Below are 19,834 nucleotides of genomic sequence, written 5' to 3'. Positions count from 1 at the left end.
CTGCACATACCCACGGCATTCTTCTTGTTCCCACAGGCACCCAGTCAGTCAGACTCAGAGCCAGAAAAGGCTCCATTGTGCAGCGTGCCTCCACCCCCTCTGTCGGCATTTGCAGAAATGAGCGGTGATCATGCACAGTCATCTGCGAGCAAAACCTCAGAAGACATGGACAAAGAGGATGAGTTTGGTTACAGCTGGAGTAAGTTGTCTTTTTGTAATACATTGAAGGATAAGAGGTATTAAAATACCTCTGCGATGCTCAAGGCTTATGCCCTGGATGAATGAGGATGTTTCAGCGTTAGTTATAAATACTGTGTGTGTGTGGGGGGAAATACTGTTTGTTTTTCTTGAATACCACACACATTCCAGAGGCATGAAGTCATTTCCCTGCTTTCCGTCAAGACTGCATTCCTGTTAAAGCCCACTTTGCCATTTGTCTGAGAATCAGAGGGCTGGGCACTCTCTCAGAAGCCAGCACTGGATCAGCAGCCTGTGGTCTTGAACAAGTCATCACTCCTCTGTAGACCTCAGAAGCCTCCTTGTAAAATCGGATCGTTGTTTATATTATGCCTTGACTTTGGGTATTTTCTGTACTAGGATGGTAATATTATAGAATAATGGTCGAGATGAAAACTTTGGGCATTTGGCACGTTGTTTAATCACCTCTAAGTTTTAGCCTGGTGATTTCTTTCTGTTTTTAAAATGCAGTTCTTACTTCGTTGATGGCATTAAAATAGATAACGTCTGAGGAATGCTAAGCACAGTGCGTGACCCACAGGAAGCCTTGAAAGGCAGCTGGTATTAGGGTCACTGGGGTGTCTCTGTTTTCTAAGGAAATAAATCATTTTACAGGGAAATATAAAAATTCAGTCAAAAGTTATAAGTGTGTCAGTGCTTAAAAAGTTTCGTTTTAGAAAGAGAATTATTTTCTTTAAGAAAGCTATGGCAGGTGCTTTTAGGAAATACAGAATATGAAAGTTGTGTTGCCAGATTCTAGAAGGATTCAGGAAATTACTGTTCATGAAATTGATACAGTTAAGAATCAATATAGAATACATGACATCAGTCATATAGTAACGTTATCTGAGATGATTTGTAAAGTTAACAGTTCTCAGTCTATTTTCAATGAAATTAGAGTACGTTGCTAATCCATCAAGGTGGCCAGAGCATACTCTGAGGAGAACATCAAATGAAATGTTTCAGTTACCTATTGTCATGTCACAAACCACCCCAAAACTTAATGGCTTAAGAAGATAATGTACAATATTATTAATCTGTCAAGGTGCTCTCATTGACTGGGCTCACTGGGACTGGGTCTCCAAGATGGCTTGCTCATGTGCCCAGCAGTTGGGGTTGCCACTGGCTGGTGGCTCACCTGGGCCTGTGGCACCTACATTTGGCCTTGTGTTCTTCAATTAAAGAATAAATCCTACCTCTTGAACCTGTGGGATGGCAGATATGAAGGGCCTCATCTGTGTAGGACATGTGTCTGAAAGCTGGGGCAGGTACGTCAGTTTGTTCTGGCCTGATGGCTCTGTGCAGCAAGCAAACCTACTTCCTTTATTCTGGACACATGGGCCAAGCAACTGCCCAACACGATGTGACACACATTGTGGATTCTCGTGTAATTCTCGTGTAGGAGAAAGCTTCTACTGACGTGAAGACGAACACTCAGGATGTTCTGTTCTCCCCTGCAAATGATGAATTAAATTTATTTTTTTGTTTTTTTTGGGTTGTTTTTTTTTTTAGCTGAGCCATCCGGCCACCTGTTGGCAGCTCAGCTCGGGCCGGGCATTGAACCGCTGTTGCTCAGCTCAAACACTTGAGCGAGCTCTTAACCAACTGAGCCACTCGGCCGGCCCTTAAATTTCTTTTTTAATCATAGCATGTCAACGTGAATCTCTCTTGGACATGATAACCCCAAGTAAACCGATGAATCAGACATTGCACCCTCTGTACCCTGGATGTAAAAGGGTTCCTCAAAGTTTGGGTATTCCAGGAAACCAGTCTTGATGGCCAGGTGGCCAGTCTATTTAGCTTTTTAACTGCCAAGGATTATTTTGGTACAAATAATGCCCTTTTGAGGTTATTCTAAATAGCCTTCCATAGTAAAGCATTTGGTTATGAATTAACTCTCAATATCTATGATGATGTTGTTGTGTGTAGAAAATATCAGAGACCGTTACGGAACCCTAATGGGTGAGCTGCATATGATTGAACTGGAGAAAGGCCGCAGTGGTTTGGGTCTAAGTCTTGCTGGGAACAAAGACCGATCCAGGATGAGTGTCTTTATAGTGGGGATTGATCCACACGGAGCGGCCGGGAGAGATGGCCGATTACAGATTGCAGATGAGCTTCTAGAGGTAAGTTCTGATGGAAAGTGCTGAGGTTACTTTCGCTGAATCGGTGCAGTGGAATCATTAGTTTTCAGAAAGTCCACCTGGGCCTCATATGGTAACGGAGAAAACTGTAATTCGCCTATTAAAATTGATGCATGGCAGCAAATTTGGCTCTAAACCTAATCTCTACTTAGTAGAGTCCATGTTCCCATTAATTTCCATGAAAAGGTCATGACTGTGTAGCACCAGAGACTACTTTTGCCCCTAGACAGTAATAAAGATCACACACTTCAAAAATATTTTTTTGTGTGTGCTGCATTTTTATTAGAAGCTTTTGAAAAGCCAAATGACCATTCACTCCCCAGTAATTAGACTGACCCACTGGACATTCTGGAAGTTAAAACCCTAATGGTGGAAATGACAGATGTTGGGTGCGTTGGGGTCAAGGTTAATGCTAATTAATAAAAACTGTAACTCAGCCCACCAAACAAAATAAATTTGTGGGTCATAGTTTAGAGTGTTTAGAATTGTATTTGCTTGTTTTGTTTGTCCTTGCCTCCTATAGGTTGGGATCCACATGTTTTTATATTGCCTTAATAGTCTTCCTCGTACCTTCTGTGTTTCTCTATTGGCTAGGAAGGTTCAGTTAGCAATGGTGAAATGACTAGATGATTGGCAGTTTCCATTAGATACCATGCTGCGTAGGCACATTCTGCTGCCCAAATCCTGAATCTATTCGCATTGCTTCTCCCAGTGGCCTGTGCCCAGGGCCTGAGTATTGAGACTAACTAGAAAATTTCACAGGGGATTTTTCCAGGATGTCCTGAGCAGGTCACAAATGCTTTGTACAAAGCACACTGAAGCCCCATGACAGCCAGGAAATTTACTCTCTACTCTCCTACAATAAGTCCAAGTGTTGCCTCTTTTAGTCCATGGAGATCAGACTGTTTGACATCATTATAATGTTGGTTTTCTTTAACATGAACTCTTCTTAACTCACCATCAAAGACAAGTTCATGTTCTGGGAAGGAAAATAAATGTAATATTTTAAAGGAAGAAAAATTGTGCTTTTCGTTAGCTAGATAGGATGATAACAATTTATATAATTAAAATTCCAGATTCAGTTAATGATATTTATTTCTCATAGATCAATGGTCAAATTTTATATGGAAGAAGTCATCAGAATGCTTCATCAATCATTAAATGTGCCCCTTCTAAAGTAAAAATAATTTTTATCAGGTGAGCATTTTCTGTTTCTGCTTTACTAAATACTTCTTAGCCTTTCAACTCTGAGTTCTTTTGAATGAAAATAAAACATTTATAAACACATGAGTGTTATAGTGCCGGGTCTTTGGGGTTACAGAATTTTCTCTAGTAATCCTTCTGCACCTTCAAGTAAAAGAATGAAGATAAAATGCACCATTTTGATATGACAGGTCAATGCATTTTCTTTCAGAAATAAGGATGCAGTAAGTCAGATGGCCGTGTGTCCTGGAAATACAGTAGAACCTTCACCGTCTACCTCAGTGAATCTTCAACTGAAGGAGGTATGCAGCTTGTGTTTGTTTCTCTGGGACCATTTGCTTGATATACCATTTATTAACTCAGCTAACAATTATAGAACCCTTATAGAGCTATCAAAGATGAAAAGTCATAGCCTTGGCCCCCACAGAGTTTATAGCCTAGTACAAGCACTCAGGTAAAAAGCACACTGCTTACAGGAAGGCTAATAGGAGGGCGTATGTAGGGGATAATGGACACAGAAGAGCAGGTATCAGTTCTGCCTCTGGAGGTAATGAGAATAAGACTTTATTGAGGAGTCTACACACAAAATATATGTTGGAATTAGGAGACTTGCGGACAAAAACATTGTAAGCAGAGGGCATGAATTGGGGAGCCCTGGCAAATGCAGAGAATTAAAAACTACAGAGCATAGTGAACAGTGGAGTCAGGGAACGTGGAGCTGGTGAGGAAAGAGTCACTGAGATAGGAGGTATGCAGGGTCAGATCATGAGAATATGATGAAAACTTTGTTTTCAAGGCCATGTTGCTGGGAGCTCAAAGAATAGGATTGTATTTGTAAAAGCTCTGTAAATAGTGCAGAGAAAAATTAGAAGTTGCCAGAAAGAGAAGTTAAAACGAGTAAGAAAATTATCAGAGTGATTCAGGAAAAAGATAAGAGGTCCTGAACTAATACAAAAAAAAAAAACCCCAAAAAAGCAAAAAAAAAAAAGGGAATGGTTACATCAGATGTTTAGGACCCAAACTGACATTACTTCATCCCCAAGTAAATGTACTCATTGAGGAAAAATGAGTAGTTGAGCATTTACTTACCCAGCAAATATTTATTGGTTATCTGCCTTGTACCCGTTACTGTTCTTTGGGCTGGGAATAGGCTAGTGGGTGAAACAGATAAGATGTACAAGGTTTCCAGGCGTCTGTCTTGGTGACTTAATAGGTGGCTGACTTCTACCAAAATCGAAAAAAAAAAAAAACTGAAGAGAGGAACAGATACTTGTAAAAACAGAACAGATCTATTTGAGGCAGCTTAAGAGTGAAGTAGAGGTATACACTGGGACATTTGGTGTAGAGATTAGAGCTGAATCCCCATAGGTGCAGAATTGCTATTTGTTAGTCATGGAAGCCGAGGCTCTTGCCTACAGAGAACATTGAGAGAACAGGGCCAAGGTCAGAATCACATAATATCCACAATAAAGAGGAAGGCTAACACAGTGGTCAAAGACGATGCAGAACCCGGCAGGCATGTTGCACGGCAGGTGAGGACAGCGCGTTTCAAGAAGGGTGCATGCTGTAATACAACCTTGAGTGCTGCAAAGAGGTCAGGTGAGATGCATAAAGAGAGTCCATTGGACTTGGCAGTTAGGAGATTATTAGTGATTTTTGAGAAAGCAAGTGATGGGGAAGAAATTAGGAAAGAGAAGGCAGTGACTAGAGAGTGATCAACAATTGAGAATTTTTGGTGGGAGTTCTGTCCTTTGGATAAATGTTTAGGATGACTAGGAGGAGGTGCTCGAGAGTGAAAAGCTTAAAATTAGAGAAGCCATGATGATTATCAGTGAGAAAAGGTGTAGAAACAGAAACGCTTTCCTAAATGAGTTGATAAACATTGGGCTTATCTATACGTTAGATAGATCTACTAATCATTGCCTCACTTTGATGAACAGAGTCATTGCTCAGTATGGTAAAATGAATCAAGTGGTTTTTTCAAGATTATAAAGGAGAAAATTTTAGTTTCATATGAATTGTGCCAAATATGTCCCTTAAGAAAATGGGGTATTTTAATAATTTACAGATAAAACATTTAATGGCTCCTGAATTCACTTGATGACTAACACAATAAAGAATAGTGAATGGTACCTCTGTTGATGTTCTATGTGTCAATGCGTTTCACTCTTTGGAAGCTGGGTTGCTAGTAGATTTCATTATAGAGTAAATCTAGGTGGCTTGCGAGAACCACTTGTGTCTCTGTGCTCTAAAATAATCGCTGTCTAATCACACCTTATTAGCATTTTGAAGAAAATGGACTGTTCCTAAGTGTCATAAAATGTTAAAAATAGTAGTACTGGATTCCAGTATATGAAATAATTTTTATTAAAGTGGTCCTTATATTTAAGCAAGCAAAACTGCATAACACTCAGTTGGCCTGTTTTGCCATTTCTTTCCTTCTGTCAGGTTGAACCAAGTGTTACTACTGCCGCTGCAGCTGTGGACCTCAGTTCATTTAAAAATGTGCAACACGTGGAGCTTCCCAAGGTAAATCTGCTTTGAACTGAAGTGAAATGATGTGACTGCCTTCACACCAGTGTTCTAACTCACTGATTCTCAAAACTGTGGTCTCCAGACCAGCAACCTTAGCATTACCTGGGATCTTGTTAGAAATGCAGATGTTGGGGCCCAACCAGACCTACTGAATGAGTAACTGTGGGGGAGGGCCTGCAGCCTGTGTTTTTAATAAGCCTTCTCAGTGATGCCAGTGCACGCTGAAGTGTGAGAACCTCTGTGCGGATTGATATTTTATCAGGGACCAAGCCTCGCCTGCCTTTATGATATCAAGGTATGAAATTTCACAGCCTCCCTTTTGATTTCTTGACCAAGGACCTACTATGGGGGACATAAAAAGAACAAAGAGGCAGACGTTACCGTTTTTTTCCTTCATAAAACTGAATGTTCACATAACTAGAAGTTTCCCTGATAGACATCAAGGAGGTATTTGCTTTTGAAAAGATCTGAACCACAGGTTCAAATGACCACTTGAAAGAGGTGGTTTGCTGAATAGAGACCTGTAAGTGTTCTCAGATGCCACAGGCTCACGCTGGCCCACAGGTGGGCAGTGGAGGAGCAAGAGGAGAAGCTGAGAGCAGTGAAATGTCAGGGAGGAGGAGAAGGCAGGAGGCGGGCTGGGGGGATAGGAGAGTCTGGCCGTGAACGGCTGTGGGTGGAAAGGAGAGCCGTCCGTGGGCCGCTCGCCAGCTCTGAGCAGGACAGCGTGGAGCCTGAGGCCTGCGCTGCAGACGCCGTCTGTCTGGGTGAATCCTTGTTTCATCAGGTGTACGCTGGACACATGGTGTGATCTTCCTTTACCTTAGTTTTCTCACATGTAAATTGGAGATGATTATATGATCTTCAATGTAAGTAATTGTGAAGATCAAGTGAGTTGTTTATAAACAGGTTGGTATAATGCCTGGCACATGGTCAGACTTTGTTGTGTTTAGGGGAAAAAAATATACTATGACTTTATTGATTTGGTTTCCTTTTTTTTTGCAGTAGATAACCCTAAATATTCATTCAAGATAAGTCCTTATGGACAATTCATGTTGCAGGTAGAGAGGGAAAAGAACAGAAGCCATTATTAATGGTCTTCAACATATCACTTGGTCACTTACTCCTATTGGCCCCAGTTTCCTCTTCTATAAATGGAGCTTCCTGCATAAGTTTTTCCTTTTTTTTTTTTTTAAAGATTTTATTGGGGAATTGGGGGAGGGTAACAGCGCTGGGGGATCGGGGAGAAGGGAAACAGACAAGTTGCTGTTCTTTTTGTTCTTCAGTCTAGTTGTAGAGGACGTCGCTTCACTGACCCATGTTGGTATTATCATTGCGCTCTTCCCAGGTGAGGCAGATGGGTCACCGGCCTCTGGACGGCTGCTCACGGCGGCTCTTGGCAGCTCACACTGGCTGCTGGCCACTCACTCTGGCTGCCAGCCACTCACAGTAGCTTATGTCAGCCCACTGCAGCAGGGGCTGCAGCCTACACCCTGGCGGCGACTCACAGCAGCCCAGCTCCAGGTCGAGCTGTAGGGTGCAGTGTCACTGGTCCTCATGTGGGATCCAAACCAGGGCCCTACTGCTCAGAGCTGGTGTCCCAAGCCAGCTCTTAACCAACACGCCACTCGGCCGGCCCCCATAAGTGTTTCTTTTGGCGGGGCAGTTGTTGTTGAAGCTAACACAAGTTTCCTTTGCTCTATAAAAAAAATGAAAAAAAAAATTAAAATGCTGGTCTCTGCCTTTAGCCTCCTGTTGATTTAATCAGCAGGTGTCGATTATATGCACTTCCCTTTGCAATGGAGGAATCCAAGAACTTGAAGAACTTCAAATAATTTAATGTTAAAGTCACATGTGTGTTTTGTGTCATTTGCTACTAGCAACCCTCTGAGATGCTGTTCCTTTCCCCACCTGTAACAGTTTCCATAACTCCAAATGGTAGGGCTAGAACTTAAACTCTGCTCTTCTACTTCCAAGTCCCATTTCCATTCCATTTCAGTTTGTGATTGGGCCCCATTTATCTTTCTAAAACCCCTAATACCGTATTTTGCAGTGTATAATGTGCTCCTGTGTGTAATGCACACCTATGTTTTTGGCCCAAACTTGCAGGGAAAAAAATATTTTCGTTTTAATTTTCCCAGGGATTTTCCAATGATTGTTGTAAAAACATCAGCTAGATTGCTAGCTCCCACCTAAAGGATAGGAAGAGAAATGTCGTGCTCTTCACCCTATGGTAATAAGGTCAGCATCACCTATCTTATCAAGTCAGAGTCACTTACTCTGTGGACAACAGTATGTCACTCTTCATTTCATTTCGTTGAATTGGCCAAAATTACTGTCATTGAAAGTTCTTTGTAAATTCAACAAAACCAGTTATCAAATTCCACGGTAGTATTTTGCATATGGATATCATTATTGACTTCTAGAGTTACACTTTTAACTCATACGCATAAATAAAAGAATTCAAAACATTTATAAAGATACGGGATTAGTACTATCCATGTATAATGCGCATCCATATTTTTCCCTCACAAATTTGGGTAAAGTACGCATTATACACAGCAAAATATGGTATGTTCCTTTTATGAATCGTCCACTTTATTCAAACTGATGTGAAACAAAAGCCCATGGAGGTTACTTTGAGATTTCACCTGCCCTTGCCTTTGCTTATATCACTTGGAATTGTCCTGCTTTCTTTCAGCTTATCTAAATCCTATATAACTCAAGACCTAGTTTAATCTCATCTCTGTTTATTTTGAAACATTTCTTCAGTATTCTGGCCTATGTAATACTTACTATTAATGACTTCATTTATTTGTCATGTAACCATGTACAGCCCAAGGGCATGCATCTTGCAGTAAACTTTCATGTGAGTATATTTTCTATACATGTAAATCACACACTTGTTAGAGAAGTAACTCTTATACTTTGTCCCATTATCCTATATAGTATTGTGTACCTTAGTTTCTAATAAGTGTGTGGGAGGAAGAAGGAATTAATGCTCTTTACCTGCAGTGTATGCACAAGGGAAAAGATGTTAGCGATCAGGAGACTCAGGAAGGAGAGAATAGTTGTACTGTTTAAAGAGAAACTAAAATCACAGGTCATGTATCGTTCTGTTTTGACTTTGTAGAAACTGTCTTGACTTGTCAGTTCTTTTTATTCCTTTTTAATCCATTTTTTAAGTGGGAAAATATAAGTATAAAATGTTTATAATGTATATAATCTGAACCCTCAATGGCTAACTGAAATACTAGTTCAATTCAACAGACAAAATATTTTGATTAAAGATTTATTTTTAAGACATTTTGCCCTAGGATAGTACATACATCAAAGCAGGTGACATGATTGTCAAAGATATGCTCCATATCCATTCAATTTTATATGGTGAAAGTCTTCAAATACAACTAAGAGTTTCTCTTCTGAATTGTAGGGAATCTTCCTATTCACACTAATTTTCCTGATAATCATAGTAGTTTGTTTAGCTTAGTCCCACTTTTAATTCTTGTTTATGCTTTTCTAGCTGTTTAATTATACAATTGTTCCTTCATAAATATATTTCCTTAATTTGTTTCATATTCCCTGTATTGTGTACTTTAATAACTAGCTCTGAAAGATGTTTCTCAGATCTTTTTTTTGTTAAGGTATACACACACACACACACACACACACACACACACACACACACTATGGTAGAAGTAGGTTGAAAATTGAGCAGTTAGGAAAGAAATTGCACACTCACACCCTACTATCCTTACTTAAATGTCATCCTGCTTGTTTGATATCAATAGATTAGATGTGTATATATTTATTTTTATAGTATTCTAAGTGGTATTGGGGCATATTATACATACAGATGTGTTCATTATTGTTCCTTTTAGGACTCTGCCTGTTGCAAATAAGAGTGAATGAGTGAGTGAGCGAATGAATGAATGAATGACTAATTCCTCAGGCTTAATCAGAGAAGGGTATTTATGGATTCAAGTACCTGGTCAACAATTTTCAAGGATAATTGATCCTGTGGCTCAACGGTATCATCAAGAGCCAGTTCTTTACCTCTCCCTGCACAGTGTCAGCTTTATCCCAAGGCTGGTCTTGCTCATGATTTTAAATGGCCGCCAGCTAGTAACTGTCCCAGAATTGGGAGCCAGAGTCCTGAGATTCATCTGAATCGAATCAGTTCTGTTCACATGCCTACTCCTGCGCTGGGGACTATGGCCACAGAAGAGAATTGTGCAGTTGACTTATGTCATTCAAGCTTTATCTTTGTAGCTACTCTTCCATTGCTACATAACAAATTACCACAAAACTTAGCAGTTTTAAATAATAGACATTTATTATCTCACAGTTTCTGTGGTTTAGAAATTTGGGAGCAGTTTAGCTAGGTGGTCTGGTTCAGAGTCTCTTGTACAGTTGCCTACACACTGCCAGCCGGGGCAGCAGTCGTCTGAAGGCCTGAATGGGGCAGGGGAATTCACATCCAAGATGGTTTACTCAAATTGCTGCTGGCAAAAGGCCTTATTTCCTGTCAATGGGGCTGCTTGGGTTCCCTCAGTGCGAATGATCCAAGAGAAAGCAAGGAGGAAGCTATATGCCTTTTTTTGACCTAGTCGTAAAATTGCACACCGTAACTTCTGCTTTATTCTGTTTATTGCAATCAAATCATCAAGTCCCGCCCACACTCAGGATCCCCTTGTTGAATGGAGGAATGCATGGAGGAATATCAGAGTTTGTGAACATATTTGAAACCACCAGCTAAAACATAGGCAGAGAGAGGCGAGGCGAGGCGAGGCATGTGTATTGTTTGAGGCAGCAGTGGAACAGGGCTGGATATAATAACAAAAATCTATGAGTTTGTATAAAGGAGTAAGATGAGAATGGGTGTTAGGTGAACAACCAGCAAATGGCTACTGTACTAGCAAAGTACTTTCCTGACTACAGTTAAATGAATAGACACTACTAGAATCAAATCTTAGAATTGAGTACATACAATCATTGTAGATACGCAGTATTACTTATTCAAACAAATGTTCCTTTGTAATAATAGGAAAGACTATTAGTGTGGAAAATCTCAAATAGAGGGTAACTAGATTATTTACATTTGGCATTGACAATGGGATTTTGTCAGTTTGGTAGTACATTGACCTTTTTATTCATTATACCTGATTCTTTGGCTACGAGATCAGGGTTCAGGGTTTCTGTGTACTGGCATGTTGAAGTAGATTTGATTATATCCCGTGAAGTTAATAGCAGAAGAACAGCACCTTTGTATAAAGCATCACACTTTCAACCCCTTTCTTATTACCCTTGATTCTTATAGCAACCTTGTTGTTGGGCAAGTAGTATTATTCCTTTTTGTTTTAGGTAAGAAAATTGAGGTTTAGAGGTGTTAAATCTCTTACCCAACTTTCTACAGCTAGACAGAAAGTAAATTAGAACAGAGCTCTACCCACCGTAAAAGCATAGTTTTATCTTATACACATAACTGATTGCCTGCAAAGAGAGTGGTGGTATAGAGCTGCACAGTGAAGTCTGCAAGTTGTCAAGCATTAATAATCTACCTCAGAAAAGCCGCAATGTTGGTAATCTTTAAAATGACGGTGAAGCCTTACGTCACTGTCATGGTCATGATCCTAAATGCCCCCCAATGGCAAGCGTGGCTCTCACATATATGACTCAGAAGAACCATGACGAGATTCCCTTTTTCTTTCTTTTGCTTTACATTTCCCTAGATGGAAACTATAATGAAAAATGCTGCTAGCTCTAGCCAGAACGAAAATGTCCAAACCCCTATTTTAATACTACGAATGTAAGCATGAAAGAAAGGTAAAAGCCGGTATTTTGAACATTTGGTTTTGATAAAAGAAAATGTGGAAAATATAAACAAAGTAGGTTGTAGCTCTGTAGACTTGGCAGGTTCTCAGGGCAGGTCTTTGGGCTTAGAGTTGAGAGCATTTTCACTCTGCACCAGATCAAAACACAAGTCCCTGGAGAAAGAGCTCTGTGTACTCAGCCCCAGAAAGGACAGAGCGTGCAGCAGTGACTTCAGTGTGTCTGCTACAGGAAGAAGGGCGCCGAAAGGGGTGAAGGGTCCGTCTTGGTGGTTATTCCTAAGCTGTAGGCCAGAAGGAGGAAGCAGGGGGATACTTTGGTTTTGAATGACTTAGGCAGTGACACACAGCTAAATTCTCAGATGTTGTATGTTCATGAAATTATTGAATGCACTTTTGTTCTCTGGATATTTTGCTAAAGTTGCTAGAGATATGTTACTGGCTATACAGAGGGTGCTAAAGAAATATACACATTTTAAGAAATTTTAAGAAAGGAAAACTGTATTAAAATTGTAATGCTCAATATATACGGATAACAAAAGATGAATATAAGTCACGTTTGACTTCTGCAATTACAAGAGGTGCTCAAAGTGGTTACCATCAGTGTCCAGACACTTCAGATTACGGCGAACTACTGCTTGAGCAACACTGACCAAAGTGTCCATTTGTATGCATTTTCATGTTTTTGGCATCCCTGATATATGCTGAAGATACTAAAGATAGATATATGGGAGGAGTGAAAATATTCTGAAGATATTAAAAATAGATATATGGGAGGAGTGAAAATATTTGAATATTTGATGGAAAATTTATTCCCATTAAACAAAATTGGAAAATTTGTTAAAAAAAAAAGATTTCTGATAGTGGACATTAGAACAGTTACGCTTTTCTAGCCCTTGGGTAGAAGGTGACATTCAGAAGTTATGGCCTTATATCTTTCCATTTGGACAAATGTGATCTCTTTCGAGTTTCCTGAGTGTTCTGGTTTTTATTTCTCTAGGATCAAGGGGGTTTGGGCATTGCTATTAGTGAAGAAGATACACTCAACGGTGTCGTCATAAAGAGCCTAACAGAGCATGGGGTAGCAGCCAAGGTGAGGCTTTACCTCTCTCCCTGTCAGAAGTGGTGGAGAAGGAAGTTACTTCTGCATAATCACTCAGAATCTTCCGTGTTTCCATTTAGGATGGACGGCTCAAAGTTGGAGATCAGATCTTGGCTATTGATGATGAAGTTGTTGTTGGCTATCCTGTTGAAAAGGTACTTTTTCCAAAGAAAGCAAATGTTACTGTGACTCATCCTTGGCCATGGCTAAAGTGTGAGTGTGCATATGCATGTGAGGTAGTGTGTGCGTGCGCACGCAGAGATGGGTGGGGTGAGTTGGGGTGGGTGTGTCTGGTCGATGGTAGGGAATTAGAGCTATGTCACTATGTTAGACAGATACCTCTTCTAAGAAAGAAGGGATTATTTGGAAGTTCTCCAATTTGTATGTTCTAATCAAGGTGATGTTGAGCTATTTTCAGTTGCCTGATAAATTCAGTGTTCAGTGTGCATTTTTCATAAATATCGTTTCCATTTTCCCTTAGGAAAATGAAACTTCTAAACAAAAGTTAACTTAGTGTTAAGACCAAAGTAATAGTTTTTTTTTTATGAATGTTTGCTCCCATAAATATCCACTGTGTATATTGCTTTGTAAACAAATTTTAGGACTCAGTCATTAAACATATAACTTTTGATGGGGTTAACAGTTATTTGTACCTGAGTTTCCTCCTCCTCAAAAAAGATCATAATACTTAGGAGTCTCACTTCAGGCCTTTCATACATCAATGCTGGAAAAAAAGGTGAGCTTCTTTTGAGATTTAGTGTGTAATGTTTCCATTTCTGCACTCGCCAACAAGAAGCTTAAATCAGTTTTTTTAATTCAGTTTTAATAATTGTATAGGTTGGATTCTTTAACTCATATGTTTATATTCTAACTTTCCATTTGACTTGATTCTTCTGTTGCATAGTTTTCCTTATCCTGCTTTTAACAGAAGTGTTTTCCATTTTATTAAAAATTTATAAGCTGCTTTAGATTCTCTGTAGAGTCAGGAAGTAGGTGAGATACCCCATATATCTTCTAAGGTGGTAGGGTTCCAGAGAATTGGACAAGACTGATTGGAAATGCAAAGTTGAAGACCCTGTATTTATGTAAGGAAGAGTAAGGACAGAACTAGGCTTATAGTAGAAATTAACTGTTGCCTTAATATCAGGCAATTGGAGAAACTGGAAAGAAAGTACAACCCATTCTTCCTTGACCCCTCAAGTCCTGACAAGGAAAGAATTTGCCTCTGATTCTTCTCCAAACTATAGATAGTTTTAGATTCCAACTATGGTAGTGACTTATTTGGATAAGTCTATTAATTTGCCTTTGAATTTTGTTTTCCCTCCACACCAACCCCCTGACAGTTTATCAGCCTTCTGAAAACAGCAAAGACAATGGTGAAACTTACAATTCATGCTGCAAATCCAGATTCCCAGACTCTTGATTCAGCAGTGGGGACAGCCAATGGGGAAAAGAAGAACAGCTCCCTGTCTCCGATGGTCCCACCATCTGGCTCCCCAGAACCGGAGCCCATCCGAAGTAAGACCTGGTCTCATGCGAGTCCTGCATGCCTGGCACACACAGTCTCAGCAGTGGGTCTCTACTGGGGAGCCAGCTGCCCGCCTGGGGCTCGGTGTTTGAAAAGCCATAGTTAGTTAGGGCACTCTTTGGTGAAAGGATGGTCTAAAGAGAAGGAGCAGTGCCCATTAGCAATGGATCTGTGTGCTGTCTATTGATCGGCCTTAGGGTCTTAGGAAGTCACCCACCCCCTCTGAGCCTCAACTTCTTCAACTCTAAAACAAGAGAGTGGTACTCTCCTCTCCAAGGACCTTTTGCTAAGGGAATCTATGATTCCAAGTATCTGATTAATGAGTTAGAAACATCATTTTGTACATTCCTGTTTTATACTGAGCAAGTAATTTAACTTCTCTTAGCCTGAATGTACTAAGTGGATACAATGTAAATTGAAGACAGTGATACCACTTCACCAGTGGAATCAACAGTGCTTGGCACTATGAAAAACTCTTAAAAATGTTAATCATTGCAGTAACATCTGTAGTTGATCTGAGTCCTGTCATTTGGGTGTAATAGTAGATACTGTGAAAGTCAATGAAATGGTTGTATGTGGACGAAGGGATAGCATTTGCATGGATCATTAAAATGTCAGTCTAGTATCTTGATGCAAATTACTTCTTCAGGATACTTTTTGGTGAAAATTAGAATGGTGTTTAATAAAACAATATGTTTTAAGCTTTGCGGCGTTAAAAAAAAAAAGTACTTAAACACATTGGCTTTTCTTCAATTGGGGGAAAAATAAAATCTCTTTGGCATCCAAACTGCAACATTCAGTTCTTTTGACAGGTTTTTAAGGAAACAGCAGTTTAAAACATTTGTAATATAGTTGGACAAAAAAGTCTTAAAGTACTATATATCTGATGAAAGTGATTCTTTATTTAGGAAGCCTGAATTGTTCACTGAATTGTTAAAAAACTGTATGGAAATTTTCTCATTTCCAATTTTATGTTGATCCCTAAATAGCATTGTCTATAAAAATATGAAATGCTAAATGAAAACGTAGCATAAAAGAAAATATCGTACACCTGCTCTTACCATTTCACAAGCAAGAAAATAGTCTGTCTCTGATTTTCTAAACAGAGACCATCATGTCTAAAGTTACTTTACTAAGTGTCCCAGCTCTCCCAAAAACGCTATTTGCTGTATGCTCTTTGGTATATCATAAAATGCATGATATGAAGACTCTAATAAAATAAGGTGTGAAATTATATTTACTTTGTTTTCTCATCACCTGTTATTATCTATTCAGTTCTGAGCACATATGTACCAGTATGTCATATCTGAATTTATAAAACATCAAGGAAAGACACTGCAAGTGATCTCAACATTTTGTAAACTCAGATATGAAGTCCAGTTGCATAATGCTCAGATTTGATTACATAAGAAGGTATGCTCTTAAGATAAGAAGAAAAGGAAAACCAAAACAAAAACATAAAAAGTCCTGAGAGGCAGGCGCCATGACCAAAATTGTTAATGTTCTTTGTGTTTTGTGGTCATCACTGAATATGTTTTAGGTCCTGCCACACAACTCAGCTCTGAGCTTTACAAATCATGATTTCGTAAGTAGTTTGTTTGGCTCCAGTGAAATGTAGAATATCAAAATGAAACTAGAGGTTCAACTCAATTCTCTACACTCATTCCTTTAACCGTAGTATGTCTAGCAACTTAAAAAATACAGAATAGTGCAGAAAATAATTTAACAGGTAATTTTGTGCCTACCACCCTAAATTAACGATGATTTAATCATATTTATTTGGTAGTTTAAAATAGAACTAAAAGATTAAGGTGAAGTCTTCTTTATCCCCAGTTGAGCCCATTTCCCCGCTCCTAGAGGCAACAAGTATGATGAGCTTATTGTATACGCCTACTAATCATTTTTTTTTAATTTGTATTTCATTTCTTTTTTAACTTATTTTTAGATACAAGCAGGTCATCCACACCAGCGATCTTTGCTTCTGATCCTGCCACCTGCCCCATTATCCCAGGCTGTGAGACAACCATTGAGATTTCCAAAGGGCGAACAGGGCTGGGCCTGAGCATTGTTGGGGGATCTGACACCCTGCTGGTGAGGACATACCCAGAGATGCTACAGAGACACAGGCAGCCCCTTCAGGGAGCCCTCAGAGATCATTATCAGAGAGATTTCTGTTACTTTTAGTAAATGAAATATAAAGGCTTACAAAACGTATCATTCATGTTATTTTAATTTGTAAGACACATATTTAATTGGGTATTGGGATTTTTAATTTGAGTAAGCCAGTAATGACTCAAAATTCTGTTACACTTGTGATTGTGACCTTTAGGTTCAAATTTTAATTCCTTTTTACTGACTGGATGTGGTGGGTGAGACCCATATTGAGAGGAGTCTGAAAAATTGGATAATTTGTAGGCAAAATTTTCTAAATGTCAAAAATGCTTTTAAAATCTAATCATTTCATATGTGGGTAGGAAATGTCATATATATATATATGTTATATATGTGTGTAAGATTTATATATTTTATAATTTTTTCTTAAAGCTTTTCAATCATTGGAAAGAAGTATAAGCTCTTTTGAGCCTTTTAGAAAATTGTTACACTTTTCTTTGAATTTTGATCTGTAATTCACATATGGATCCAGTGAGGGTATAAACCATATAAAGTGCAGTGTTTTGACTCCATTGCTGCTCACCATCCCTGGGGAAAATAGGATAAAGCATGGTTGTATTTTGTCTGTGTTACTTAGGGTGCCATTATTATCCATGAAGTTTATGAAGAAGGAGCAGCATGTAAAGATGGAAGACTCTGGGCTGGAGATCAGATTTTAGAGGTAAAGAATGATATGTCTTTGACCTTTATAGTAAACAGAAAGAAGACTGCCCTGGGGAGAGTGGTCTTTGTGTGTTTGTTTCTTTCTTTCTCCCTCTCTCCTTCCCTTCCCCTTCCCTCTCATTTTTCTCCAACTCCTTCCCCCCTGCCTTTCTTCACTTTTCTTAATTCACCTGATTCCTCACAGTCTGTGTCCCATTTCTGTACAGGTGAATGGAATTGACTTGAGAAAGGCCACACATGATGAAGCCATAAATGTCCTGAGACAAACACCACAAAGAGTGCGCCTGACACTCTACAGAGATGAGGCTCCATACAAAGAGGAGGATGTGTATGACATGCTCACCATTGAGCTGCAGAAGAAGCCGGGCAAAGGCCTGGGATTAAGTATCGTTGGTAAAAGGTAAGACCGAAGAGGGCGAACACCATGACCTTTTGGAAATGATTGAATTTAAATTCGTTGAAAGAGTACTAGCAGTAGTAGGTGCTCTATAAACTGCTAACGTTTTATAGGTAGCTATTGCCAGCCCACTCACAGAGGAACATCAAGAGACATTGGTTTTCACAGAAAATTAACACAGAAGCAGTGGCCTTAAATGACACTTTAGACCAGCTGGATTTAATCGATATTTTCAGAGCATTTCACCCCAAAGCTACAGAATATACATTCTCCTCAAGTGCACATGGAACATTTTCCACATGTTAGACCACATGTTAGGCCACAAAACAAGTCTCAATAAATTTAAGAAGATTGAAATCATATCAAGCGTCATCTCCAACCACAATGCTGTAAAACTAGAAATCAATTATAAAAGAAATCTGGAATGCACACAAATACATGGAGGCTGAATAATATGCTCCTAAATAGCGAGTGGATCAAAACTGAGATCAAGGAGGGAATCAAAAGCTATCTCAAGACAAATGAAAATGAAAACACAACAACTCAAAATCTATGGGATGCAGCGAAGGCAGTCCTAAGAGGAAAATTCATAGCATTGCAGGCCCTGTCTAAAGAAAGAAGAACAATCTCATATCAACAGACTATCTTTACACCTAAGGGAACTGGAGAAAGAACAGCAAAACAAGCCCAAAGGGAGTACAAGGAAGGAAATAATAAAGACCAGAGCAGAAATAAACGAAATAGAGACCAGAAAAACAATACAAAAGATCAACGAAACCAAGAGCTGGTTTTTTGAGATAGATAAACAAAATTGACAAACCTCTAGCTAAACTCATCAAAAAAAGAGAGGGCTCAAATTAGTAAAATCAGAATTGAAAGAGGCGAAGTAAAAACAGACCCCACAGAAATACAAAAAATCTTAAGAAATTACTATGAGCAACTATATGCCAACACATTTGACAATCTGGAAGAAATGGATAATTTCCTAGAAGCATACAACCTTCCAAGAGCTAACTCAAGAAGAAACAGAAAATCTGAATAGACTGATTACCACCAAGGAAATTGAATCAGTAATCAACAAGCTCCCAACAAATAAAAGCCCCAGATCAGGTGGCTTCACAAGTGAATTTTACCAAACATTCAAGAAAGAATTATCACCTATTCTTCTCAAACTATTCCAAAAAATCCAGAAGGAGGGAAGGCTCCCAAACTCTTTCTATGAAGCCACAATCACCCTGATTCCAAAACCAGACAAAGACACTACAAAAAAGGAAAACTACAGGCTGATATCTCTGATGAACATAGATGCAAAAATCCTCAACAAAACCTTAGCAAACAGAATTCAGCAATATATTAAGAAGCTCATACATCATGACCAAGCGGGTTTCATCCCTAATACGCAAGGTTGGTTCAACATCTGCAAATCAATTAATGTGATACACAACGTCAACAAAAAGAAAAAGAAAAATCATATGGCCATATCAATAGATGTAGAAAAAACATTTGACAAAATACAGCAGCCATTTATGATAAAAACTCTTAGCAAAGTGGGAATTGGGGGATCATATCTCAACATATTAAAGGCCATATATGATAAACCCACAGCTAATATCATACTTAATAGGGAAAAGGTAAAACCATTCCCCTTAAGATCAGGAACAAGACAAGGCTGTCCACTTTCTCCACTTTTATTCAACATAGTTTTGGAAGTTCTAGCCACAGCAATCAGACAAGTAAAAGAAATAAAAGGCATCCATATTGGCAAGGAGGAAGTAAAATTGTCATTATATGCAGATGACATGATGCTATATATAGAGGACTCCAAAGACTCCATCAAAAAACTATTGGAACTAATAGACAAATTCAGTAAGGTAGCAGGATACAAAATTAATATTCAGAAATCAGTTGCATTTGTATATACCAATAATAAACTATCAGAAGGAGAAATTAAGAAAACAATTCCATTTGCAATTGCTTCAAGAACTATAAAATACTTAGGAATAAATTTAACCAAAGAAGTAA

The 19,834-nt window shown here is 39.0% G+C and overlaps 1 protein-coding gene across 8 annotated transcripts in view; it reads left to right on the top strand.

The window, feature by feature from the left end:
• Positions 1–19,834, top strand: part of MPDZ (multiple PDZ domain crumbs cell polarity complex component) — a 153,267-nt gene that overhangs the window by 119,066 nt on the left and 14,367 nt on the right. For all 8 annotated transcript variants that reach the window (XM_019627172.1, XM_019627170.1, XM_019627173.1 and 5 more), the window contains 11 exons: positions 37–199; positions 2,167–2,363; positions 3,487–3,578; positions 3,796–3,886; positions 6,033–6,113; positions 12,951–13,043; positions 13,133–13,207; positions 14,396–14,570; positions 16,526–16,671; positions 17,330–17,413; positions 17,622–17,815. In XM_019627172.1, the coding sequence (XP_019482717.1) occupies positions 37–199; positions 2,167–2,363; positions 3,487–3,578; positions 3,796–3,886; positions 6,033–6,113; positions 12,951–13,043; positions 13,133–13,207; positions 14,396–14,570; positions 16,526–16,671; positions 17,330–17,413; positions 17,622–17,815 (1,391 nt within the window). The remainder of the gene's footprint in view (positions 1–36; positions 200–2,166; positions 2,364–3,486; positions 3,579–3,795; positions 3,887–6,032; positions 6,114–12,950; positions 13,044–13,132; positions 13,208–14,395; positions 14,571–16,525; positions 16,672–17,329; positions 17,414–17,621; positions 17,816–19,834) is intronic.

The sequence above is a fragment of the Hipposideros armiger genome, unplaced genomic scaffold (assembly GCF_001890085.2).
Source record: "Hipposideros armiger isolate ML-2016 unplaced genomic scaffold, ASM189008v1 scaffold_717, whole genome shotgun sequence".
NCBI classification, from domain to species: domain Eukaryota; kingdom Metazoa; phylum Chordata; class Mammalia; order Chiroptera; family Hipposideridae; genus Hipposideros; species Hipposideros armiger.
Note: the sequence above shows the minus strand (reverse complement) of the source record. Positions and strands in the feature narration are given on the sequence as shown.